The 27,473-nt window shown below is 47.1% G+C and overlaps 1 protein-coding gene across 2 annotated transcripts in view; it reads right to left on the bottom strand.

The window, feature by feature from the left end:
* DENND2D (DENN domain containing 2D) overlaps positions 1-27,473 on the bottom strand; it is a 637,596-nt gene that overhangs the window by 104,762 nt on the left and 505,361 nt on the right. The window contains exons 10-11 of one of the 2 annotated variants that reach the window (XR_015295991.1): positions 12,418-13,088; positions 9,519-10,485 (exon numbers count right to left, since the gene is read on the bottom strand). Coding sequence is in view for 1 of the 2 variants with exons in the window: in XM_086923088.1 (XP_086779214.1) it covers positions 13,004-13,088 (85 nt within the window). In the remaining variant the exon portion in view is untranslated. Of the gene's footprint in view, positions 1-9,518; positions 10,486-12,417; positions 13,089-27,473 lie in introns of those variants that run through there. The other variant, XM_086923088.1, reaches the window with a different exon arrangement.

Genomic DNA, 27,473 nt, shown 5'->3' with positions numbered 1-27,473 from the left:
ATGTTCTGAAGAGCTGTGTTGAGACGTATCCCAGATATTTGCCCACAGGCTGTCCAGCAAAATGGGGAAACCCTAGGCGAGTCTTTAGACTTAACAGGCATTAAAGGGAGGGATTTGCATTTATACCAATTAATGGGGTAACCAGAGATGGGCGAGAATTTGGATGTAAAGTCTATAAGGGCTTTCTAGACTTTGCACCTCTGAAAACGTAACCAAAATGTCATCTTCATAGAAGAGGGCTTTGTGCTTACCTTCATGTGTCTGTAGTAAGAGAACTGTTCCTTATGGGCGCTGCAAAAGTTTCCAATGTCAAAATGAAAAGGAGAGAATACAGAGGACTGCCCTGACTGGTTCCTCTTCAGATGGTGATTGTGTGTGTCACAAATCCATTGTAAACCACCACAGCAGTGGAAACCCCTTTAATATTAGTGAGAAAGCCCTCTCTCGAGCATTCAGAACAAATAGTCATATTCAACTCTGCAGAAGGCTCTCTCTGCATCCAGAGACACAGCCACCTTTTCACCATGACCATGCATCACTTGCTATAAGACAATAGAAAGAAAGTGGGATGCAGCAGAGAGATTAGAACAAAGCCCACTTGGGTGAGGTGTAATAAAGTCTAAGTGTTACCACAAGTGAGTGGCCAATACTTTGGTGAGAATCTTGATCTCAACCCTTATTACTGATTTTGATCTATAACTCCTGCATTGCGTGGGATCCCTGTTTGGCTTCAGCAAAAGAGAGATGCATGCTGTGTTGAATTCTGGGAGGGAGTTCCTAGTGTTATGTCTACAAAGAGTTTTTGTAGCAGTGGAACACATTTTTCTTTAATCAATTTATAGAATTTGACTGAGTAGCTGTTCTGGCCTGGGGATTTACAAATGGGCATATCGTCTATTGCTTGAGATATTTCTTTGGTTGTAATCTCCAATTCAAGTGCTGGAACGATCTTAGGGGACAGTGTGTTTAAATGAAAGAGGAAAAAACCTGCCTTTCTGTTCCTGATAGTTGTTACCATCTGTTGTGTAAAGGGACTGTTAATAATGTTAGAAGGTAGCTATGATGCTTATGGGGTGGGTTAACAAGTTCCCTTTAGCAGTGCTTATTGCCAGTACAGCTCAATGCGCTTCTTTCTGTAGAAGTTGAAGGACTAAAAGCCTTCTCCCCCTCTTGTTGTGGAGTCGATGTATACTAAAAAGTGCCTTCTCTGTATATGAAGTTAATCTGGCACTGAGGACACATTTTGCTCTAAGAAGTATTTTGTGTGTGTGCATATGCTTGTATACATCGGTGCATATCCATATTGTCCATTTTGGGTCGTGGAGATGAGGAAAGGACTATGCATTTATAGGATATTCAGAGCTTGTGCGTTTTTACGCCAAAGAGTATTCAGATACGCTGATATTGCACCTGCCAGATCTAGTCTTCCCTAGTCAACTGTATTGTTTAGAATCAAAACAACCTTGGAGGATCCTGATGGGGCTGATTAGGCATCCTTTGATTCATTCCTTCAGCTCCATTCTCCTAAAACGTTATGATATGAGAAGACTTGTGAGACTATTCAAGGAAAATCAAGTATTGTGCCTTCATTGGTAGTCCCCTTACCCCCCCCTCCCCCGTTTCTTACAAAATTGAAATAAACTAGTGTGCCTTGAGGAAGGTTTTGGCTCCACTATCGGCCCCTACTGAAACAAGCGTTGGCACAGTTTCATGGTGCAACAGGAATGTTTGTAACTTTTTTGAGGAATCAAGTACGAAATAATGTCTCTTCAATATACAAATGAATATATAAAACAGTGCTATTCCTACCAGAGTTAACTACCTCGAGACAAAATATACACAAGAACTCTGGTCTGCCTGTATGGACTTATGTAAATATTCTCCTTTATGCAAATCTTTCATAGTTCTATGTACTATTATTATTCTTGCTCCTGTTCTTCATATTGGCGTACATATGAATTTCTGCCTCCAGTGGTAAGAATGGAGATGCAGGATGAGTGAGATTGTTGGTGGAGGTTTGAGTGATAACTAAACAACCAGTGGTACCTAGTGGTCAAGAGAGTCAATCATCCGGAATCACAACGTAAGTGCAGTGCAGATAACACCCACAGGAACACAACACACCTGTTACTTAAAGTGTAGAATTGGCCAAGTTAGGACTCAAGGACATATGGAAAAATTCCCATCAGAAGCCACACTGTACTGCCCTCTTTTACATCATTTGGGATCTCCTTGCCCAGGAGACTAAACACAACGGCCGGCAGACATTACCTGTGCCGAAATGGAGATGTGAGAGGAGAGTAACACAAGAAATTAATGGCAACTGAAAAAAGCAGTGTAGGGTGAAAAGAAGAGAAAGTGAGTATAAAATTAGGTGAACTGGGTAGAAAATACAATATTTATTAGTGTCTCCCAGTCCCTAAGGCTAAAAGATAAGTGCAAAAGCAGTTTCAGAAATAATAACCGCGTTGAGTAGTGGTCGACATGTTTCAGCATAGATTGAAAAAGATTTTTCATGCATTCCTCAGGAGCAAGATTTTAAAACTACTGCTTTTAGTGAAAGGTAAAAGATATCACCTGCAAGGATCAGGTTATGCTCAACCAAGGACTGATATCGCATCGCATCAGAACATAGGATCCACAGAGAAAGACAAACAAACAACAAAAATGGGAGAACATCAGTATTTCATTTTCCCGCGGTTTTTTGAAACAATGCCATATACAACCTAAAAAATACGGTACCAGATCCATATGTATAGAAGGGAACAGATTCCATTATCAACACTCACCCATAAATGATGGTTGAGGAGCTTCACCCCACCTGGCTGCGGCTCAGGTATGAGGAGCACCGCTCTACAGAAGGAGGATTAAATGAAAGAAAAGAGACAATCATCGCTCATTCAGAATCCATCGATGGTGAATGGATTATATCTAAGAACAATCACTGTCTTTGCCGATTATCGTTGGGAAATACGCTGATCAAAAATATAAGACCTGCCTGCTGTATGTTATATACCCCTGCTCGTAGGAAGTCTGGATATTATTGAGTGAGCTGAGACTAAGGTTTATCGCGGTGTGATCTAGACCGCATGGTGTGATAACGCTTTGTGTTTTATGCAGTTGTTTCTGAAGATCGAGTACCTACCTACAAACATCTGGGACCAGCATGGGTAGTGTCTTTGCGCCGAGCCTAGCGAATCTGTATGTTCATAATGTCGAACAACAGGATGTATTCACGCCTGACAACCCCTACCTACAGTCGCTACATGTATGGAAGCGCTATATCGATGATATTCTGGTGGTGTGGCGGGGGACTGAAGAAGATCTAATTTCCTTCCATGCTTGGCTGAACACCAGAAACACATTTCTAAGGTTCACCATTGAGTCCAGTCGAACATCATTGGCTTTCCTGGACTTGAGAATCAACGCAACTGCCAACGGTCTGGAGTCTGAACTCTATCGTAAGCCTATGGCGCGCAATGCCCTCTTAAGATATGATAGCTGTCATCCTCGCGCCTTAAGGGACAATCTACCGTTTGGCCAATTTCTGAGGGTCCAAAGGAACTGCTCGAGTAAAGAAGCCTTCAAAAACCACTCAAATAACTTGGAACAACAACTGATTGTAAAAGACTATCCCAAGAAAATAATTCGCAAATCCAAAAAGAGGGCTTCGAACAACAATCGAGAATCTCTACTTGAGATCCAGCCACCTAAAGAGAAAACCAACCGCATAACCTTTGTAAATACCTTCAATACCAGATCAAATCAAGTCCAAAAGATCGTGAAAAGACATTGGTCGATCCTAAAAACTGGTGGAGACGAGATCCCTTTACCTCTTTTTGCTTATAAAAGAGGAAAAAACCTAAAGGACCAGCTAGTCCATACACGCCCACGCAATAAGGAACCCAGACAAGTGGGCACTCTATGGGACTTACCACCGGTTCAAGGCCATCACCCCTGCGGGGCTTGTACTGTATGTCCCCAAACCTGCAAATCCACAAGTGTAGACATTGGCACCAACCGACCATGGATCCAAACCAGGTTCACAAATTGCAACAGCAATAACTTAATCTATCTGATCACCTGCCCATGTAAACTCCAATACGTTGGCATGACGACTAGGAGGGTTAGAACAAGAATCCAGGAGCACAAAAGCACAGTGCGGTGTCGAAAACAAGCGACCCGCCTAACCGCACACTTCCTAGAAAAGGGGCATGGTCCCAACGACTTCCACTGGACAGTTCTAGAACAACCACCCATTCCGGAATCCTGTCCATGCCAGCCGCTTTCTGTTCAAGATTGAACAGAAATGGGTTTACAGATTGAACAGCGATAAGGAGGGACTTAATGAGCCCATACCGTGGATGTCGCTTTAATAACTCACATTTCGCTGGCTTTAAGATATACACCTTGAATATTCCCTGCTGTCATTGCTGTGTATACCCGACACACGATAATGATCACGTACTATAGGTACTTACGCTAGGCTTTACTAGATTTATTAGAACTACAACAACCTGTACCAAGAACTACATTTCCCGGCATTACCTGTGACCACGTGATTGTAGCCGGTCATGTGACTCGATCTTCAGAAACAACTGCATAAAACACAAAGCGAGTCGCACAATCGGTGCCCCCCCCAGACAGCTCGGATGACTGTCGGGAGACACCGACGGATAGGTAAGCAGTGTGCATGTGTTGATTTTATCACATACAAACATCATATTCGGTGTGTTATCACACCATGCGGTCTAGATCACACCGCGATAAACCTTAGTCTCAGCTCACTCAATAATATCCAGACTTCCTACGAGCAGGGGTATATAACATACAGCAGGCAGGTCTTATATTTTTGATCAGCGTATTTCCCAACGATAATCGGCAAAGACAGTGATTGTTCTTAGATATAATCCATTCACCATCGATGGATTCTGAATGAGCGATGATTGTCTCTTTTCTTTCATTTAATCCTCCTTCTGTAGAGCGGTGCTCCTCATACCTGAGCCGCAGCCAGGTGGGGTGAAGCTCCTCAACCATCATTTATGGGTGAGTGTTGATAATGGAATCTGTTCCCTTCTATACATATGGATCTGGTACCGTATTTTTTAGGTTGTATATGGCATTGTTTAAAAAAACCGCGGGAAAATGAAATACTGATGTTCTCCCATTTTTGTTGTTTGTTTGTCTTTCTCTGTGGATCCTATGTTCAGTTGCGATGCGATATCAGTCCTTGGTTGAGCATAACCTGATCCTTGCAGGTGATATCTTTTACCTTTCACTAAAAGCAGTAGTTTTAAAATCTTGGTCCTGAGGAATGCATGAAAAATCTTTTTCAATCTATGCTGAAACATGTCGACCACTACTCAACGCGGTTATTATTTCTGAAACCGCTTTTGCACTTATCTTTTAGCCTTAGGGACTGGGAGGCACTAATAAATATTGTATTTTCTACCCAGTTCACCTAATTTTATACTCACTTTCTCTTCTTTTCACCCTACACTGCTTTTTTCAGTTGCCATTAATTTCTTGTGTTACTCTCCTCTCACATCTCCATTTCGGCACAGGTAATGTCTGCCGGCCGTTGTGTTTAGTCTCCTGGGCAAGGAGATCCCAAATGATGTAAAAGAGGGCAGTACAGTGTGGCTTCTGATGGGAATTTTTCCATATGTCCTTGAGTCCTAACTTGGCCAATTCTACACTTTAAGTAACAGGTGTGTTGTGTTCCTGTGGGTGTTATCTGCACTGCACTTACGTTGTGATTCCGGATGATTGACTCTCTTGACCACTAGGTACCACTGGTTGTTTAGTTACTGCTTTCTGGGGCATGTACCTTGGTGGTCGTTAAACTTGCCCTTGGGCCCTCCTTAAAAATGTTGTTGTGTATGTGGAGGTTTGAGTGATTCAAAATGAATGTTGTGGGATGAAGGGGAAAAAAGAGAAAAAAAGAAGAAATCAAATATATGTTTTTGGCACATTTACTGTTTTATAAATTAGTTAGAATATATTGTAGTTTTGATATGATATATGAATGATCTAATAAACTGTAAAATGATTAATAGTATGATGAAGTGTATTTTTCAATTCTCGTTCCATGACCATTTATGTTCAATCCCTTATATTGTAGCAAGATATTTTTGCCTTTATAAAAGTAAAGGCGGGTGGCGATATGTTCCCCTTTCCAGGTGTTTTTTCTAGTTTCATATGCCTGTAGTCTTTGAGGGTTTTGACCCGTTTCTTTAGAAGGCTCTGTTACAGGACTAAATATGGCGTCAAATATGACTGGAGAGGTTTCTTATTGTCGTAGGTAATAAGACACATTGAGCCTCCAGATACCTCATTGTAGGTTTTGGCACCCAAAATCTATGTGAATCATTACAGTGTTGTGATCTGAGACACTACCAGAACCAATATCTGAGCTCATCAATCTGGTGAACAAGGAATGTGTTGCTAAGTACAAGTCAATTTCAGTTGGGTATGTGAATAGATGAAGTGAACGTGTTGTCCTTGTCTCCTGGATGTTATGAATGCCATGGGTGTATTAGTGAAAAGTCCTCTATCAAATCCTGAAGTAAGTGCAACTACTCTGATTGGGGCATGCGTGACGTGATTTTCCACGTATGGGTCTTGTACCAAATTACAGTTGTCACCTTTGAGTGTTTTGCTGGGTGGGGGAAAAAAGGAGGAGTCTGGTGAGTTTATGGAACAGAGCTCTTTTATCTCCTACTGTGGAATATATAGAGCATACTATTAGTGTTTGTTGGTGGAGGTGTAATCTAATAAAAACACAATGACAGTCGGGATCCCTCCATGTCTATGTACTATGGATTGGGACTCCTTACCATATCAGAATGACCACCATTCTCTTCCTGCTTGTTCTAGACGTCGTGTCAGAGTTGCCAAGGACAGACCGTACGCAGGAAAAATGGACCTTCCCTATCCATTCTTGCTTACATTTTTCAGTTTCCAAGGGTGAAAGCTGTGTCTCCAGCAAGCGACCTAGTTTAAGAAAGAACCTTTTTCCTTTAGATGTAATGCCTGAAACCACTGGTGTTCAGTAATACAATCACTAATCTGGTACAAAGGGTCTTGAATTTCTGTTACACTAAACTTGAAGAGGTTGTGGATATAACATATAGTATATGTGATTTGCCAAATGGGGAGCTTAGAGTATTTTCAGGCATACCCAGACAACTCCTAGAGCACACAAAAAATGGGAGCAAAAGAGAAGTGTGCAAGCAGCCTGGTGTGTTGATGGAGTGGGCAGGGGCAGCAGAAATGAGAAGGGCTCTCCCAACAGGAGATTTTATATTGAGATGAGCGCATTACTCCATAGTTGAGTGAAACTTGGAATGTTACTTTAGTTGAGAGTTACTGTGGAACAAGGGAACAGGTTGGCCAATACACCCTGGCTGAACTCAAGTTCTGGGAGGCACAAGGTCTGTTCCATATTAAATGTACTACCCAGAGAGAGTGCTGGCAAGTCCGGGATTCAGGTTTTGAGGAGGATCACAATCGGGGCAAGGGTGTTAGCGGAGAACAGGCTGCACTCAATGGCATTGAAGGGTGTACCTGTACAGAAAGCATAATGCATCTTGTAGGGCAGTGCAAATAAATACATGTGCAGTTCAGTACAATTACAGATTGGGTTCAAGCAGCCCTCCCACTGTTACTTCACCTCCACACGCCATGTCACCATTACTTTTTAGTACGACTGAGGAGTCTTCATTTTAACCATTGTGGCACAACTTATTAAGAATTAATTAACTGTTGATTGTTTCTGTGTTCATCATGATTTAGGTTTTGCCTGAGGTTGCTTAACATGAAAGCCATGAGACAAATGGGCCTGAGAAACCTGTAGCCAACATAATGTTGAGAAAAAAGTCACACCCAGTGTAAGACAATGGCTTTTTGCAGGTTTACTCCCACTTTTTGCCCCCATTTTATGACTATTAGGTACTAGTGTAATTACTTTGTAGTGCACTGGTTTGTGCAGACCAGGCCTCAGTGGATGTGCTATAGTCCTTATAAATAATGAAATGAAAGGACTGTGCATGTGGTTTACTGCTTGTGGAAAAGTCCCCAAGGCGAAACAAAAAACGTGACTCAAATAGTCAATTGGCTGACTCCCTGTTAACAGACACAGGACCATAAAAGGTGAGAAGCCTGCTAAATTGCGAGCCAAGTACCAAAAAGCCTCATTGTCGCTGGATGCTGAGGTGCAGCTTGGGCGACTTAGTGCCAGCCCTACAATTCTCACCTAAGTCTGCTAGACCTGGGGGAGTCATCAGAGTGCAGTTTTGTCACTGAGCACGAAAGTTACTGCAAGTTAAAGGGAACCACTGGATTTGCTGTACTCCGAGACCAGTAGACTATTGGTAACTTGTTTTGTGGTGGACTTCACCTGGATTTTATGGGACATCAACCACTAAGGCAAAGCTGCCCCTCTGTGTTTGTGGACCAAGCGGCGGCCAAAGGAAGACCCCTGACATCGGTTCAGCATCCTGCATTCCTTTCATCATGACCACTCCATTCAGCTCTATGGGAGTTTGACTATAGGGCTTGGAACAAGACTGGGACTGCTTAAACTACAAGGTAACTGTTCAACTGGATCAGAAAACAGCCATTACTCCTACATTTTTACATCATAAAGCATTTGCCACATATTTTGTACAATGAGACAAATGTTGGCACGCAAGTCTTGACATCATATGACTTTATCGTGAAATTGATCAGTAGATGGCAATGTTGCACCTTATTCTTTTAAACAGGCAAACAAAAATAGTTAACAATAATAGTCTTAAAAACAAAATATAGGGGGTTAGAGGCAGTGGGTATTTTATAAATATGCAGAAGTAGGTTTTTAGGAAGGTACCTAGGTATTTATTAAATACCAATGTAGTGTCTCTAAAGTGTCTCTCTCAGTTATCAAGATCCGACATCTTGGATGTATTTTATTTAACCATGTGAAATATAAAGTTTAATGCAACATGTTCACTTCTAATTAAAGCATTTTCAAAGATTTGTGCTTTAAACAACACAATCGTAAATTACTAATAAATCTGAATTAATAAATAGATGAAATGGTATGCATGGTAAATGTCTCTATGCTAGCTGTTTGCATGGTAGATGACTTTTTAACGTACCAAAATTTAATTGTGCGGTAATGGTAGGCACCTAAACATTTGCGTAGTAAAAACATGAATACTAAAGCAAAGTGTTATAATGTCATACAACCAACTGGACCAGGCTGGTCCCTGTGTCTGGCTTCTTATCGTAGCTGGACCCCACAAGAGTGCCCCTATAGCATTTTCAAGTTGCTGGATGTGGTTAAACTTAAACTGCGAGACACTGTAAATTACATAGGTTTACTGCATTTAGTGAAAAGCGGTGGTTTATTGTTGCTTTAAAAATTCCTATCTTCTGACCCCGCTGTTGGATTTTTGATGATGAGCTGCCAGTTTAAAGCTCAAAATACAATCTATGTTTATAAACTGATACTGCATTTTTGTAGTGTTGCGTTTTCTTCTTTTTGTTACTTCTTAATGATTTACACTTGTTCCTTTGATAAAGCCTGATCGCTTTGAGCCACAACTATCCAGGACTGAGCTAAGGTTTAACAAACGGACCTGACTGGACCGGACACAGAATTGTGACTTAATTACACAGGGAGGTTGCGCAACTACACCATCTAATAAACCACTTCCCTCGCACCAAGGATATCGGCTCAGCTCTCCAGTGTAGAGTGGAGGCAGCAGGTGCAGTAAACGTAAAACCTTTAAGCTCTCTCATCAAACAATTATCCGAGGTCTATCGAACATGGAGGCGCAGAATCGATTGGAGAGAGTTCCTAGGGAGGTCACACTTCTGACACTACAGGATGGCCTGCTTTCACCAAAGTGAAAGGAAATATAGCCTCTTTATGAGGCTGCCTTTGAAAAATTAAGGAAACCTTCCTGGCCAGAACCAGCAATATCCTTCTTTAAGGGTATGAAATGTTGTTGTTGTATATGCAAATGTAGTTCACTTCCTGGTCCACACCCCTAGAAAAACACAAACACTAGCAACTACTCAAGGCTGGAGCTAGACTGATTTACAGTATAAAGGACGGCCTAGCCACAGCACTAACACTTTATATATGATAAATGGACTAAATGATGGCCAGAGCCCCGATGGAGGACAAGACCACTCTTCGGAGAAAGAAGGCTCGTATGACTTGGATGGGGTGCAGTCAGTCAGTATATTCAATGTTTTTCCTGAATACATTTGTCTCCTGGTTCCTCTCTCGTGCACCAGAGCTTCTATAACTATAATATACTGTTTCACTGAAGATGGAAGTGAGCGTTGTGTAAGTAAAATGGACACCTTTAAGTCTGCGCGTAGTTTGGGCACTCTTCGGAGTATTAACTGGGTTTATGTGTTGGTGCTTTATATTGACTACGTTGGCCTAATTAATGATCTGCTTAAAAGTGTGTGAATATGAAGCTCCTGGTGGTGAGTGCCACCCGCACTCACCACCAACTGATCCGAAAAGCCAAGAAAACAGCATTCAAGGATCGACTTGACAACAACGCCCACAACAGCAAGGAACTTTTCAACATCGTCAAGGAATTTTCCAACCCCTCGGCCAACTCCAACGACATCACCCCCTCTCAAACCCTCTGCGATTCCCTAGCCTCTTTTTTCCACAACAAGATTGCTGACATCCACAACAGCTTTGACAACCAACCCGGAAGCCAACCCACCCTACCATCAGCTGACCATCTTCCCCTCGTTAACACCCTTAACGCCTTGAACCCAATCTCCACTGAGGACACCATCCGCCTGATGAATTCCATCCACTCTGGATCCCCCACAGACCCATGCCCTCACCACATCTTCAACAAAGCAGACTCCATCATAGCACCGCACCTCCGAGACGTCATCAACTGCTCCTTCAACTCCGCTACCTTCCCAGAAGACTGGAAACACGCTGAACTCACCGCCCTTCTGAAAAAACCAACAGCAAACCCCACCGAACTCAAAAACTACCGCCCCATCTCGCTTCTTCCATTCCCGGCCAAAGTCATCGAGAAAGCTGTCAACAACCAGCTCGCCGCCTTCCTCGAAGCCAACAAATCACTCGACCCCTCACAATCTGGCTTCCGAGCCAAACACAGCACTGAGACCGCCCTCATCGCAGCAACAGACGACATTCGAACTCTACTGGACAATGGAGACACAGTCGCCCTCATCCTCCTCGACCTCTCTGCAGCCTTCGACACAGTCTGCCACAGCACCCTTTTACAACGCCTCAGAAACATCGGAATCCAAGGAAAGGCACTGGAATGGATCACCTCGTTCCTCACCGGAAGAACCCAGAGAGTCCGCCTCCCACCATTCAAGTCCGAGGCCTCTGAAATCATCTGCGGCGTACCACAAGGATCCTCACTCAGTCCCACCCTCTTCAACGTATACATGAGCCCCCTCGCGGCCATCGCCCGCCAACACAACCTCAACATCATCTCTTACGCGGATGACACTCAACTGATCCTATCTCTCACCAAGGACCCCAGCACCGCCAAAACTAACCTACACGAAGGATTGAAAGAAGTCGCCGAATGGATGAAACAAAGCCGTCTGAAACTGAACTCAGACAAAACAGAAGTCCTCATCTTAGGTAAATCCCCCTCTGCATGGGACGACTCCTGGTGGCCGGAAGCCCTCGGAAATGCACCCACCCCGACAGACCACGCACGGAACCTTGGCGTCATCCTGGATTCTTCACTCTCAATGAACAGACAAGTCAGCGCCGTATCCTCTTCCTGCTTTAACATTCTTCGCATGCTCAGAAAAACATTTCGCTGGATCCCCACCGAAACAAGGAAAACAGTCACCCATGCCCTGGTCACGAGCAGACTGGACTACGGAAACACCCTCTACGCAGGTACCACCGCTAAACTCCAGAAGAAACTACAACGAATCCAAAACGCCTCAGCCAGGCTCATATTAGACATCCCACGCAACGAACACATCTCTGGTCACCTTAAAGACCTCCACTGGCTACCCGTCAATAAGAGGATTACTTTCCGTCTGCTTACCCACGCACACAAATCACTCTACGACATCGGACCAGATTGCCTCAATTCTCGACTGTCCTTCTACACCCCCTCCCGCCAACTTCGCTCTTCCAGCCAAGCCCTCGCCACTGTACCTCGCATCAACAAGACCACCATGGGAGGCAGATCCTTTTCATACCTGGCTGCCAAAACATGGAACTCACTCCCCGCTTACCTTCGCCTCACCCAGAATCACCTAGCGTTCAGAAAACAGCTTAAAACGTGGATTTTTGACAAATAATCCTCCTCCCCTTCCTAAGCGCCTTGAAACCCTCTGGGTATGTAGTGCGCTATATAAATTTTATGACTTATGACTTATGACTGGTAGCATGCACTTCATTACATGTATTAGATAAATGTGTATTGTGTAAATCAGCAGCATATCGTCAATGTCAAAAAAACAGTTTACGGTTTGGGGTGTCAGGTCATAAGTAAGTTGCCATTCTTGTTGATGCTTCTTGGTCTGACGTTAGATGCATTTTCAAATTGGGAAGATGTGGGCTAAAACATTGCACGAGTTCTGTTTCTGTGTACGTGGAGGCATCATTAATGTAAACGAATGTTGTATATACTGACTCTCCCAAGATCGAGTTTGATGATCAAGTTTCTAGTATTCTATGCAAAGCAATCATTTAGTGAAATGTGTTAAAGAAGAAGTAATGGAAGCTTTAGAAGGTTGGAGTAATCCTGACACACGTAAAATTATTGTAAGACATTTAACTGCGAGATCTGTGCACAATGAATGTGTAAAATGAATTCCTTATCAAAAGTAAAAGGTAACAATCCCGTTCCAAGGAGGCTATTAGAATGGCATGCTGGTGCTAACATCCTAAATCACGTCCCAATGACCAGAAATGAACACACTTTATGGAAACACATTTCCTTTAGCTTTTTAGATCAAATCTTACTTTGTGCATCTCTTTTTTGTTCCGTCAGGGAAAAAAGCATCTCTTTCTGCAACTTCGGAGGTACAATGTTTTCTTCATCTCCAGCCTGTTATTAAAAAAAAAAAATGCAAAAGATAAACCTAAAAATGTTCATTATAAAAAAAAAATGTTTCTCAAAGTTAAATAATGAATACTTATAATTTGAGGTTTAAGAGCGGATTTCAAGTTAAATATTTAAGTTTATCCTAGTTGCAAGGTAGATTTATCTTACTATTATACTGAAAGAGAGATTGTCCTTTCCTACAATTCACCATCACTTTGTTCTCAACTTGTTCTCGACTTAAGAAGTTCTCACTTTGAAGGCCACATCGATGCCAGCAGGGTGGAGATGCGAAGTAAGGTGGGCATAGTGGAAGCGTAGCATATACACCTAGTACCTGAAGTGCACAATGTGAAACCAGAAAACCTGGGATTAATTCCACTTCAGCACTTTACCAACTGTGTGATCCTAGGGAATTGTTTCATTTCACTTTCTCTCCTTTTTCTTTTATTAGCACATATTAAAGGACCTCGAAATACATGACTTTAGGATGTGGCTGCACTTTCTGTGCTTGATTTAATAAACTATAACGTTGTTTGTGTATTACAGGAGGGCACCCTAAGAGTGCACATAAAAACTGACTTCCCTCTTAGTTCACTAATGGCATTGTTGTCAGTGTGGAAGAATAACGTATGTTTCTAAATTCATATTTGAAAACTATCACTTTAAAAAATACTTCTCAATGCACTGATATAATCTGATATACTAAGGTGAAATGGTTCTGCATGTTAATGAAATACACTTTAACTTTTGAAGAAACCTTATCATATTTGTAGGTCGAGCCTAGCGCCAGCGCGCATGCGCTGTCGCTCTGCTAGACTGCTGTAGTAGAATATGGGAGAGAAGCCTCGCCTACTCTCCTCCCATATTTGTCATTGCCTTGTGTCATTATCTTTAGTAAACACTGCCTTTAGATTTGTTAATAGGCTTGTTAGTCCCTCCTCCTTAGTACGGCCATGTCTTCATTTGTACCCTCCCATGGCGAATGTCCCTTTTACTTCAGTTATTAAACAGGACCCGTTATTTAGTCTGTAAGCACTAACTACTTTATTGAGTATCTCGTACTGCAGGCTGGACATGCGCTGCTTCAGCTGAAACCACGTGTGTTTTTTAAGCAGGGGCGCCTGCTTTCAATCACTTTAACCCGGCATTATCTTGTGTTTATTTCAACCCCTCCCCCCCAAGTAAAATAGATTTAGAAATGATTAGCAAATTAAGTCATGTGAATTCCAGGTAGCATATAATCCTGTGCTAATGGGCAGAAGCTGACAACAGCACATCTGTGTTACATGTCATCTGTAAGTCACCTGACGGGTTGTTTTCAAAAGCCTATTTTATTAACGACACCCCCACCACCACCACCAATACCACACCACCATCAATACCACCACTACCGCCAATACCACCACCACAGGCAATATCACCACCATCAATACCACCATGAATACCACCACCACCAATACCACCACCAATATCACCACCACCACCACCATTTATACCACCACCAATAACACCACCATTAATACCACCACCAATACCAATATTACCACCACCACCACCACCTCCAATACCACCACCATCAATACCACCACCATCAATACCACCACCACCACTACCACCACCACCAACACCCTTTCCACCACCACTAATACCACCACCACCAACATCACCATCACCACTAATACCACCACCACCAATACCACCACCACAGCCACCTATACCACCACCACAATACCACCATCACAAATACCTCCATCACCACCAATACTACCACCACCACTACCACCACCACCACTACCACCAATACTACCACTACCACCAATACTACCACCACCATCCCTCCCTCCCACCATGTCCGCCATAAAGCACAGCCCGCCCTGCTCTAGAAGGTGAAGCCAGTGCCCTACTACAGCTGGAGTGTTTTTTATTAGGCCAAAGATAGCAATGACATTACGCAATGCGACACTGCACACTCCAATCATGGAGATGGCAGGAAACAGCGCCCCCTCTCGCTCTTCCTCCTGAACCGCGACAGGGTAAATACAGAGAAAAAAGGTGTTGGATCGCTTTGTTAGTGTTTATAGCTCGGATCATATGTAACTCTCACTTCACACTTTGTGTCTGTGTAATTTACAACACTTGCACATCATCTTCACTGCACTATTTATTACTACTTTGAAGACGTCGCAGGCCGATCTCTTCCTCTGATATTTACAATCTAACAAGAGGTTGAGAAGGCCCTTTATTGCAATGCGATAGGTCTCACATTTGTGAGAGTTTAAGCTATTAGTATAGTAAATGACGATGCCTTTTATTTAGGTTTTAAAACGCAAAACAAAAATAAAAGGCATTGTCATTTCCAATGGCAGTAGCTCAAACCAGTGTGAATTCGGGACCTATTGCGTTGAAAATGCTTGTTTAATGTTTGCTGCAGGATGGCTTTGAAAATGGTGTACCTAAAGTTAAGTGGTGCAGGACAACCTAGTTACTCCCTTTCTTCAACTTCAATGAACCTTTAAATAAAGGTTTGCCTGCATATTTGACATTGTTTTAATGTTAATGCTGAGTCGAGTGAACAGCAGCTGAGTGCTGCAGTTGATCAGGGGGCCTCATGTAAAGGTCAGGCGGGCTACATGCGGCCCCCAGTGACGTACTTTGAGTATCACGTCCAGGGAAGTTTGTTAGGCTGTACCCACACATAAAAGAAAAGGAGGCATATGAATGATCCCAAAGATCAGAAGCAATTTTTATGAAAGACGTTAAAGTTTCTTTGGTAGGCTCACTCGAAGCTGTGGAGCACCCACTCTGTGGAGTCCTCCCCTTCATCCCACCAATCCATCGTGCTTTGGTATGTGTTCTCATGAACCTCTGTATATCCCCATATCATATCTTGTTGAGGGACATTGGTCCTTTCTTGGTCCATTTTTTGAAATTGTGATGTTCTAAATGTGGTTCTGAATTAAACATTTACTATGTTTGAGAACCTAAATCTGTCTACTGCCAGTGATATTCGGGGAGAATTTAGAGTATTTTGTTTTGACTAATTATGAATAAGAAATGTTACTTTTGAGTGTCGGGATATCCGTACAATTATTCTGTATATCCCCGTTGGCCTGCGGCCACTTGGGTGTAATTCCCTGGGGAATTAGTTTCAGATTATGCAGGTAAATCTGGAATTCTTGTCCCTGAAAAGGTGGGCCTTTGTCAGTTCTAATTTTGACTGGTTGTCCAAATGTCTCATTTATTTTTTCTAACTGGGGCACGATGTGTCCAAACACCGTAATCTCTACAAGCTCTACAACCGGGAACCAGGAGTAAAGGTCAACAGCAACTAGCATGTTCGACCCATCGAGGATGCTCCTGGAAGTCTGAGCAAATCCAGGGGGCCTCACTAGGTGCTTTAACTATGACCTGCAAAAAACACTCAATTGACGGACGGAATGCAGAACAAATCAAAACATTTACCTCCAGTCAAGGGATCTGGGTTAAATCCATCATTCTTTTGCTCACCATGCCACCCTTGTTTAGACCTGGCGATCTGCAAATCAGTCTTGACCCTGTGCCTCGTGGGAACATTCCAGCCCGAAATGCCAAGCCAGGTCCTCCCTGGACCAGAAACAAGCATCCTAGGACCGGTTTCGTGGTTTCACCCCTCATCAGTCAGGATTGCTTGAATCCAGTGGCACAGTGAGCCCGGGACCCACGTCCGGGCATAACTGGCGCACTTAGGGCGAGAAAGCAAAAGACACAAAATTATAACCTGGGCGAGTTGTTCTTGTTTGCTGTTCAATTGACAAATTTGGCATCCCTGGATCAGATCTTCCACTTAATATTCCACAGGAGAAACCACACCTGTTCTCTCAGGCAAGCTTTGGTTTTTGTAATGCCTTGGTGTCCTTGGTGTATCTGTGTCACAACTGTCTGGTGCATCATTCGGGAGATGATGGTCCACCAACCTCTTCGCAGAAGGCTTTCCTCTGCGGAGCGGAGGTCCGCCTTGTCCTGCATAATTGCCTCGGGGGTTTCTCTTGCTTTACCATTGAGTTTTTGCAGGTTTTTCAGAGAATACTTGTTCCCTCAAAGTGCCTCTCTTACTATCTGCAGGCAGTCATCTCCATGAGATTCATGGGTGATGTGCTAAGGTCTAAAGCCCAGGGACAGGCTGCTTGCACAATGATTATGTATTCCTCTGTATTTTCCACCTGATTAGCTTCTGTGGTGGTGTCACTTTTGGGATTTTGAGAGAAAAAGTCAACCAAATTGTCTCCACCCAGCCTATACATGATTTCTAGCTGCAACTGTATAACCCACTTCTCGATTCTAGGAAGGATTTTGGCATGTGTCTTGGAACAAAGTTACGAAGCGTGTGTGGTGGGTAATGACCTTAAATGTTTTGCCATCAAGGTAAGGGTGAAGGTGAGTGCACTCAGTTTGATGGCCAACATTTTTTTCCCAATTTGAGCATAGATTGTCTCATTGTCAGTAAGAGCCCAGCTGGCAAAGGCAACTGGCTTCCATGCCCTGGGACTAGAACAGCACCTAGTCCTACCAGACTAGCATAGACTACCAGTTCAGTGTTTTGTTTGAGGTCAAATTAGCTCTAAAGTAGCCTATTGTTGTGTTATGGGGAAATGCGGTTTTGAACTTTTTGAATGCCTACTTCTGGGTTTCACCCCACTCCCACCTGGTATGTACCCTACCAGAACTCTTAGGGGTTTGGATAAGGTTGCCAGGTTGGGGATAAAGCAGGCACAATAATTTGCCATCCCCAGGAACCTTCTGTTACCTGGGTGCCAGCGCCCTTATGTTGATGAATTTCTTGGAATCAACACAGAAGCCATACCCCCCCGAATTTTTTTTTGTGAAAAATTATTTTTATTGCGGTAAGTATAGAGAATACGATCAAGCAAATCCACCAACAGGAACTTATGGAGAAACATAACTAAAATGATCACACAGGAGGATACACACCCATGGAGCCCACAGCCCGGAGGCCAGGCGACGAAGAGTCAGCAAGTGCATAAAATATATAATAGCATAAACGTTTGCATGAAATAAATGAGTCTCTACCGTATCCGCTGTTTTCAAGGTTTGTTTACCCCCCTCGACTATTGTTGATCCTTTCTCTTATCCTCCGTTTTATTCCTTTTACGTATAAAGAATACACTCAAACATGTAACAACAAAACAATTCCCCCCCATACATGGCATCGCTAGAAAAACGTGTAGATAGTTCGAATACCTTCTCATGGCCCAATTGGGTGTAGACATCACAGTTTAAGGAAAACCTTTGGGAATCAAAGAAAATCACATAAAAAAACCAATAAGGAACAATTGTACGCTTCCAAAAGGGCTCTACCCCGAAACAAGTCCCCCCTTCCTGCCTCCCGCTACATCCTCCTCGGAGCTAGACTCCTCAAGGGTAAATAGTTCAGCACTGGTGGCATCCGAGTCATCGCCAGGCAACCCTTCAGCACACATCACCCTCCAAGCTAGTAAATCCTCCTGGAGCCTCTCATCTCGGCGTGCACGCTGCATGTTTGTTTCCTCAGCTAAGGACCACTCCCTAACATCTCTAAGCCACAGGGAGAACTCAGGGGCCCTCTGCCCCATCCAAGTAATAGCCACGCGTCGCCTCGCCAGCACCAGGTGCAGCTGCAGCAACTTATAGGATAAATTCCTCTTTTTGGGCTTAGGGACTAGGGCCAAGAGACAATGGAGTGGGCTCAAGGTAATCCAGAGGCCCGTGGCACAGCCAATGTGCTCTACCACCTCCTTCCAGAAGCTCCCTACCAGCGGGCACTCCCAGGCCAAATGTAGGAATCCGGCTTTTCCCATCCCACATCTAGGGCAGTCATCCCGTCTGTCAGCGGAAATCCGGTTCAGGGAGACTGGGGTCATATAAGTACGATGTACAAAATTAAAGTGTATCAGTTTAAACCGCGCATTGCACGACACTTTCCGAGTCAGGAGTCAGATACGTTTGCGCTGTCCCGGCTCCAAAGCGATCCCCAAGTCCGCCTTCCAGGCCGCCCAGAATAGCGAGACCGGCGGGGCGGAATCCCGTCGCATGGCCGAATACAGTAAGGTGATCAGCCGCTTCCCCCTGCCGCAGGAAAGAAGGATGTTGAGAGTGTGGGTCAACAGGGGTGCCTCTGGGAACTGGGGCCAGGTCACCTTCGCCATCTCCTAGAGTCCCCTATAGTGCAGGTACTGCCCCCTGCTCAAATCAAAGGCTTCCATAGCTCGCTCAAAGGACACAAAGGAGTCGTCTGGGTAAAGGTCCGCCAGAGTCTCACAGCCGCCATCCCGCCAGTCCCGGAAGGGCATATTCTGCTCCATAAGCGTCCCCGGGGCTAAAATCCACACCGGCAGCTCCCTGTGAAAGGGGGCCCGCCACAAGATTTTCTCAACAAATCAGACCCCTGCAGCATGCCGCACTACGTAGGATAGGGCCTCATCCGCTCCCCGTCCCTTCATCGGAGCCACCTGCAGCGTCGTCTCGTCCGCCCTACCTGCTAAGAGCCGCAGTTCCCAAATGTCCGTGCCCGCGAACCACCTCGCGGCTGGCAGGAGCTGTGCTGCATAATAATAGAGGTCAAACCTCGGAGCCTCCATGCCTCCCTCCTCCCAGCTCCCAGCTCCGGACCACGGTGTGCAGGGCGACTCTGCTGCGCCCTCCCGCCCAGAGCAAAGACGTGAGCAGCGTGTTGAGCGTGCAAAATATTCGCGGGGGTAGCGGGCATAGGGTGTTTTGCAGGACGTACAGCATTCTGGCCAACATCACCATTTTAGCAACCGCTAACCGTCCCATGAGGGAGAAAGGGAGCGTGTTCCAGAAGGACACAGACTGGTGCAAGGAGCGGAGCACCCGGTCAGCGTTGCGGGCCAACAATTGTTCGTCAGACGAGGCCATTTGGATCCCCAGATAACAGAAGGCCTCCAGCTCCCATCTCAGCCCCAGGCACGGAAGGTTTACTCCCGGCTCAACATCACATCCCGCCAGGGGAAAGATCAGAGACTTCCCAGGGTTTATACGTAATCCTGAGGCCGCACCGAAGCGGTCTAGCAACCGCAACAAAACGGGCAGCGATTCTCTCGGGGAGGTTAAATAGAACAGAGCGTCTTCCGCATAGAGGGAAATCACATTCACAGTATCCCCCACTCTGATACCCCACCCCTTCATTTCCATACGAATAGAGACTGCCAAGGGCTCTATCGCCAGGGCGAAGAGGAGCGGCGACAAAGGGCACCCCTGTCGAGTGCCCCTTTCCAAAGACCATTCCTCAGAACGGGCCAACCCGAGCCGGACCCTAGCTCGTGGTGCTCCGTACAGGATCCGGATCCAATTGCAGAACAAGGGCCCCAGCCCCGCCATTTGGAACACCTCCAAGAGATAACCCCAGCTGACAGTGTCGAAGGCTTTTGCCAGGTCAATTGACACCAGGACTTGGGGATCCTCCCTATCACGCACCTCAAGGAGAATATGGTTTAGGCGCCGCAAGTTCATTGCGGTGTTGCGGTAGGGCAGCCAATGCTACTCTGACCTCCCGGAGCGTTAAAGCCGCATCCAGTTCCTCCGCTGCCTCCTTCGAGAGGGCCTGGAGCGTCAAATCCCCGAGGTATGGCCGGTAGGAGGTCTCCGATATCGAGGGGTCGGCAGTATACACCGCCTGCAAGTGGGAGTGGAGGACTTTGAGAATATCAGATTCCGAGTGAACCACTTCCCCAGCCGAGTCCTTCAAAGCAACTATCCGCTCCGGAGCAAATTCTCGTTTAAGAATCCAGGCCAGTAGGCGACCAGACGGTGGAGACGCTGCCGGTATTGACCCAGGGTATACTTATCGAGAAGTGTAAGAATGTCATGAACAGACACCTGGGCCTCCCTCTCCGCCTCCCGGTCCGAGTCATCGGGATCCGCTACAGACTGACATCGCCGGAGGCTATCCTCCGCGTCCTGCAAATCATGAAGCAATTGCCACCGGACCCCATAGGTGAGGCTCATGCACGCACCACGCACCACCGCTTTCAGGGCCTTCCATTTAGTGGAATAGGGCAACTCACCATCCTCCCAGTTGAGATCTATATAATTATTCAGGGCCGTTGCCACATGGTCTCTCCCCACCTGGTCCTGCAAGAGGTCCATCGGCATCCTCCAGGTCCAGGGACGGGCAGACTGGTCAACCCACTGCGCTACGCACGTCAACGGAGCGTGGTCTGACAGAAAGCGGGCCTGGTGGGTAACCGTCAAGGAAAGGGACACATCAATATTAGCAGCTAGGATACGATCCAGCCTACTATGGGTGTTATGTGTCGGGGTGTAACAGGTATACATTTTCTGTGCGGGGTGGCCCATGCGCCACACATCCACAACTCCTAAATTATGCACACTTCCCGGAGTCGTGCCGTCATACGCGGCTTCGTGCCAGAACGGGGAGGGTGCCAGTCCAGATCGGGATCCAACACGCAGTTAAAGTCCCCGAACCAGAGGAAGGGGGCGTCAAGGTCCTGTACAAGGATCTCCTGAAGATGGGAAAAAAAGTCAGGATCATCCACATTAGGCGCATACGAATTTAAGAGCAGGAAATCCCTACCATCCAACTTCACCCGCAGCAGCAAGTACCTGCCTTCTATGTCCGCTTCAGCGTACTGGACGGCACAGGGAACCCCAGGCGCCACCCAGATCAAGACCCCCCTGGCATACGTAGAGAAAGAGGAATAGAATATCTAGGCCCCTCCATTTTTTTGACAGCTTCTGAGCAACCTCCTCATTCAGATGAGTCTCCTGCAAACACGCAACGGAGACCCCATGTCGCCGGAGGAAGGAGAGGACCCTGTGTCTTTTAGTACAAGTGCCCAGTCCGCGTACGTTCCAGGTTAAGAATTTGTAACCATAATTGGCAGTTACGCCCATCCGGGCTGCTAGGTACATTATCTGTGAACTGCCACCCTTGGGCCCGAACAATAGTACACTTGATGCCTGTAACAATGCCCCCCAAAAACATCTCCCCCTCTGCCAACCATCGCAACATTTCAAACCCCAACAAATACAACACCCCACCCCCACCCACAAGCACGATGACAGCAACAACGAAACATGCTACCCTGCCCTCCCCCTCCCCCTTCCAGTGCCAGGACGTACACAGCCACCCCATCCACCCCACACAACACTCACTCACAAACAATAAAACCAGACCCACGCCCCCCCTCACCCCCCAGCTCCCTATGGGACCCAAGTCTACCATGAAAGTCTCCAGGCTCAACCAGGCGGAGCAGTCCCAAGTCGAACACTGCCCCAACAGACGTACCCTCCTCCCACCATATAGACCCCATCCAGCAAGATAGAAGTCCACCGGTCCATCCGCAGCAAAAGATCAATCACCCCGGGCCCCAGGCATCAACAGCAATGCCAGGACCGTCCCCAGACCCACCTTGATAGAGCTAAACAATGCTCAGGGCAAGGATCACCTCAAGACGGGACTGCCAGCGACTCAGCCCCTCCGGTCTCCGGGACCACCGAGGCCGTGAAGATCGTGTCCTGCACCGTGGGTTGTAAAGTATCTGGGAACAAGTCATCCCCAGACCCGGGTGGGCCCAGGGCCCCCGGCCCAGTCTCCGCCGGCAAAGGTTCCAGAGCATAGCGCCATCCTCCCCCACCGTGATCCTGGGTTCCTCAGGAGCCGCCGACCCAGATCGGCGCCTTCGCCTGCCGTGGCGACGTCGTGAAGGGCGAGTACCCCATGTGTCTCGGGGCCCCCCACGTTCCTCCGGTGGAAGGTCGTCGCCCCTGATCTCCAGCCATTCCCACACCTCCGACGGGGACTCAAAGAAATGTGCCTTCCCTTGCGAGAGCACCTTGAGTTCGGCCGGGTACAACAACATATATTGCAACTGCATCTCCCGGAGCTTTTGCTTCACCCCCAAGAAGGATTTTCTTTGCTCCTGAACTTGTTGGATATAGTCGGGTAGATGGACACCCGGCTATTCTCAATGGTGAGATCTTCCCATTCCCTCACCGCTCGCAGGATACAATCTCGATCTTTATAGTTCAGGATTTTGGCGATCAGCGCCCTAGGGGGAGCCCCAGGACGCGGTGGCGGGACCAGAGCGCGGTGGGCCCGCTCGATGACAAAAACCTCCGAGAGGCCCCTTGGACACAGCATCGTTCGGATCCAGGTCTCCAAGAACCTCTGCGCATTACCAGCCTCCAGCCGCTCCGGCACTCCTAGGACCCTTATGTTGCTGCAACGTGCCCTCCCCTCTGCATCCTCAGCTCTGCGCTCTAGGGCATGTGTCGTGGCCATGAGGTGCGTGACCGCCTTCTTCAGAGAGGCCACCTCACCCTGCAGTTGTGTGATATTACCCTCAGCGTCCGAGACCTTATCCGCAACTTTCCGGAGATAGGTTCGTAGCGGGTTGACGTCGATTGAAACCGTCTCAATCTGCCGCTCCAGCGCAGTATGCAAGCCCTGTATGGCCTTCAGCAGTTCCGCTTGGGAAGGTTCGCCAGAGCCTTCCTCCCCCTCGTCCTGACCCGACTGACGCGTGATTCGCTGCGAGGGTAAGCGTTGGGTGGTATATTGTGTAATAGTGTTGGGCTCCATGGAGGGCGACATCCTGTCCTTGCACATTGCGGGGATCCAAGGCGCCTCAACTAGCACTCCAGTGGGGTATCCAAAGCACTCCCAGCTACGTTCGCTTCAATGCGAGGTGCAGGCCGGTTCCCCAGGGCCAGCGCACTGTACGCTAGAGGTCCTTAGCCGCCCAACTCCAAGTAGCCGTGAGCAATCAGTCACCAGGCAGGGGTCGCCAACCTCAGCGGCGCGCTGTCATCCGAAGTGCACGGATTCAGCAGGGGGTATAGAGGCCACTCGCCCCCGAACTGTAGCACCACCGCTGGGGGGGGAAAGGGGGGGGGGGGAGGCAGGGGACGGCAACGCAGGAAGCCCACCGGGCAGTTCGGTCGTCCCCAGCTGGAGATCAAAGCAACGCCTCCTGGGCCAGCACTCAGTAACACACCGCAGGGGGATCTTCAGGAGGGGAGTCCAGGCCACCGGTGCCGTCCAGAACATGTAGGGCGTCTCACACGCCGGTCTCTCCAGGGGCACCAAGGGAGCGGCCTCAGGGGCAACGCGGGGCCACAGTCAGTCCCCACTGGGGGGACCAAGATAAGAAATGGGACCTGGTAGGCGCAATCAGCATAGACAGGCAATACAGCTCCCAGTCCACTTCCCAGCAGCGGGGTCCGGGGTGAGCAGGCCGCCGCAGGGTGCAGGCTCCAAGCGCTGTTCGGCCCGCGGTGCTCCCAGGTCTACAAGCAAGAGCGGACAGTCTGACCCACAGCCACTCACCACTACGGCCACATGCAGGGCGTCCCGGGTATCCAGGCCCTCCACCAGTGATCCTCCAGCTGGGGTGGGGCACCGCAGAGTGTCTTCAACGGGCAGTAAGCCCTCCAGTGAGCATGCCCCTTGCTGCGACTAAGAGCCACTCCTCCGCAGGAGCGAGGCGCCGGCTCAGCATAGGGGGAAGTCGTGGACCAAGCCTCTCGTACTCCCAGGGCCGATTACACTCCGTCCGTCATGCACTCCGCAGCGGCCCTCCAGGGCTCCCCGGGCAGAGCAGCTCCCCCGCAGGCCGCGCTCACCAGCACAGAGGTCTTCCATGCGGCCAGTGAAGCGACGGCCACCGCGACATTCCTCGCAGCCTCCGGAGCAACTCACGGTAGAGAGGCAGTCAAGCAGGTCCCCCAGGCAGTTCTTGGCACCCTCCAAGACGGAGCCCCAGATGGCAGCGGGCTCCGTCATCGTCAAGCGGCACTGTGTCCTCCGGAGACCGCAGGAAGGCAGGCACGCCCCTCAGATTCCTCTCCGTGGTAGGCTGCAGACCCCGGCCTCACGTAGGCAGAGACCCGATCTCCACCGCGCCAGCTCCAACTGCTGTGATATCCACGGGGCCCCGGCTCCGCCGCTCAGGTAAGGGGTCGCTGGTGGGAGGGGAGCCCACGTCACTCGATTTGGAAGGATCAGGAGCCCAAAGAGGATATTAAAACAGGATTTTTGGGTCCACAGTCCGGGAGCTGGTGGAGCTCACGTCCTGTCGGCCATGCTGCTTGGCCACGCCCCCCCATACCCCAAAAATTTGACTTGGATTTCAAAGAATTTGCATTTGTCATGATGCAGGATAAGACCATGTTCAGAGATTCTTTGTAGTGCCGTCTTTAGCTGTTCATGATCTTCTGCAGCAGTTTGAGTAAATGAGAATATTTTTGCTGGTATTTATTACCCCACCCAGCCCTGAAAGGGTTTCTCGCACTGTGTTCTTTAATATCTCTGTCACAGTTGATATCCCAAAGCTGAGTCTCTTATAGCACCTTAGACCGATGTGATTCAAGATAGTTGTATTCCATCAGCTTACGGTGCCAAGGAAAAGCTGGTGGTATCCAGCATTTAAGTCAATCTTTGATAACCACTGAGTCGTTGTGAGAACTGCAATTATGTCATCCATTGTCAGGGTGCCGTGCCTTTTGCTTTTGGTGTTCTGAATGGATAGCCTCATGTCTATCCAGATGCACATAGCACCTGTCTGCTCTGGATTTGGTGTGTTGACCATGGGCTTCAAGCTGCTTTAACTCCTCCACCAGGGATCAAAGGAGGAAGGGCACTCAACAGTGACGCAGAGCGAAAGGCTTCACAATTCTGTCAATCTGTAATTTCACCTGGTAATTCTTAAGGGACCCCAGATCTGTGAAGACATACAGATTATTTTCAAATGTGGAGTATTTGGCAGTCATTGCCTTAATAAGCAAATTAGAATAGCTTGAGTTCTTCTGCTGTGTGGCAACTGAAGAGGGTGTCCTCTGTGCTTTTGGTAACATAGAATAGGATGTGCTATGTTGTATGTTTACTTCAAATGTTCCAACTAGGGCTATGGTGTGAGACCTCTGTATGCATGGATGTTTGTTTAGGTGTAGCATAGCTTCAGGCAGCTCTTGAGTGCTTGGAATTCGTGACAGTACATCAAATTCACAGGCGCCCTTGTCTCAATCAACGCTGGGATGCATAGCTCTCTCTTACAAATGGGATGGGCTCACCTCATGACTGTGTTGTTAGGGGTATATAATAATAAAAGATACCTTCATCCTCTTCTTTAAAACAGCTTGAGGGCTTCTGCAGAATGCGAGCTTGCCGGCCATGCTGCTTGAGTTGTGATTGTGTATAAGGGTGGTTGGTGGGCTGGTCGTGTCGTGTTTGTCGGCAACAAACTTGTCCTTTGCATGCCCATGCAAAATTATTGAGTTTGCTGTGCTTAGAGCAGGGGTTCCCCAATGCTGGGTACTGTGCCAGTGGATGTGGGTCTTGGTCATAGTACCTCGGGGTGTGCAAATGTGTATCAAAGAGATGGTCAAACCCATACACAAGACTTGTGGCCCATCTTCATGAAGCTCACCAGCCTGTTGTGAGGGATGGACATCTCGAAAACAAATTGGGAAGGCTCCCAGGCTCCACTGCAATGCCATTCTTATGGCATAATGTGCTGTATACAAATACTTTTAAAATAACATGTCATACAATAACTCACAATAACAGAAGACTACCAGATCTCCTTCAGTGTGCAAAGCAACAGGGAGTACAAATGTACAGCCTTAAGTAGAAGGTTATTCAACATAAAATGTTGTTTTATCTTACTCATTTAAGCAGCGAGTGACGCCACCTGAACGTCCCCTCAAAGTAATGGAGAAACATGTAACGGATGGCTAGCAGTAAGATGAAGGGAAGTAAAAAAAGAACTAGCTCTTGACTGGTTGGCTTCTTTCCTGACGGATCGAACGTTTCAAATCTTCTCCCATTCAGCAACCTCCAAAATCTATCCCTCACCCCATGGTGTTCCTCAGGGCTCAATCCTAAGCCCCCTACTTTTCAATCTTAATGTCACTCCCCTGGCCCACATCGCTGACAGCGTCGGTTTAACTTTGTTTACCTACGCCGACGACTCGCAGGTTGTCTTCTCCCTCTCACAATCTGACCAGGCCTCCACCTCCCTCCTTCAGTTTGGACTTGGGGAAATTGCCAGGTGGATGAATCTTAATGTTCTGAAACTGAATGGAGGGAAGACTGAAGTCCCTGGTCCTTGGGCATAAGCAAGACCTCTGGACCTCCAGGCACTGGCCTTCTGAATTAGGCCCACTTCCGTCTCCATCGGAGCACTGCGTAACCTTGGGGCGATCATAGACAGTGGTCTGACAATGCAATGTCAGGCCAAAAAAGTCTCCTCAACCTGTTTTACCATCTTGCGTTGGCTGAAGAAGATTCTATGGATGCTGTCAATCGACACCCACAGGTTGGTGGTGAACGCTTTGGTTACCTCCCGGTTGGACTATGGTAATGTACTC

Source organism: Lissotriton vulgaris, chromosome 5 (genome assembly GCF_964263255.1).
Source record: "Lissotriton vulgaris chromosome 5, aLisVul1.2, whole genome shotgun sequence".
Taxonomy (NCBI): Eukaryota; Metazoa; Chordata; class Amphibia; order Caudata; family Salamandridae; genus Lissotriton; species Lissotriton vulgaris.
The sequence above is the reverse complement of the archived record's forward strand: the minus strand, read 5'-3'. Positions and strand labels throughout refer to the sequence as shown.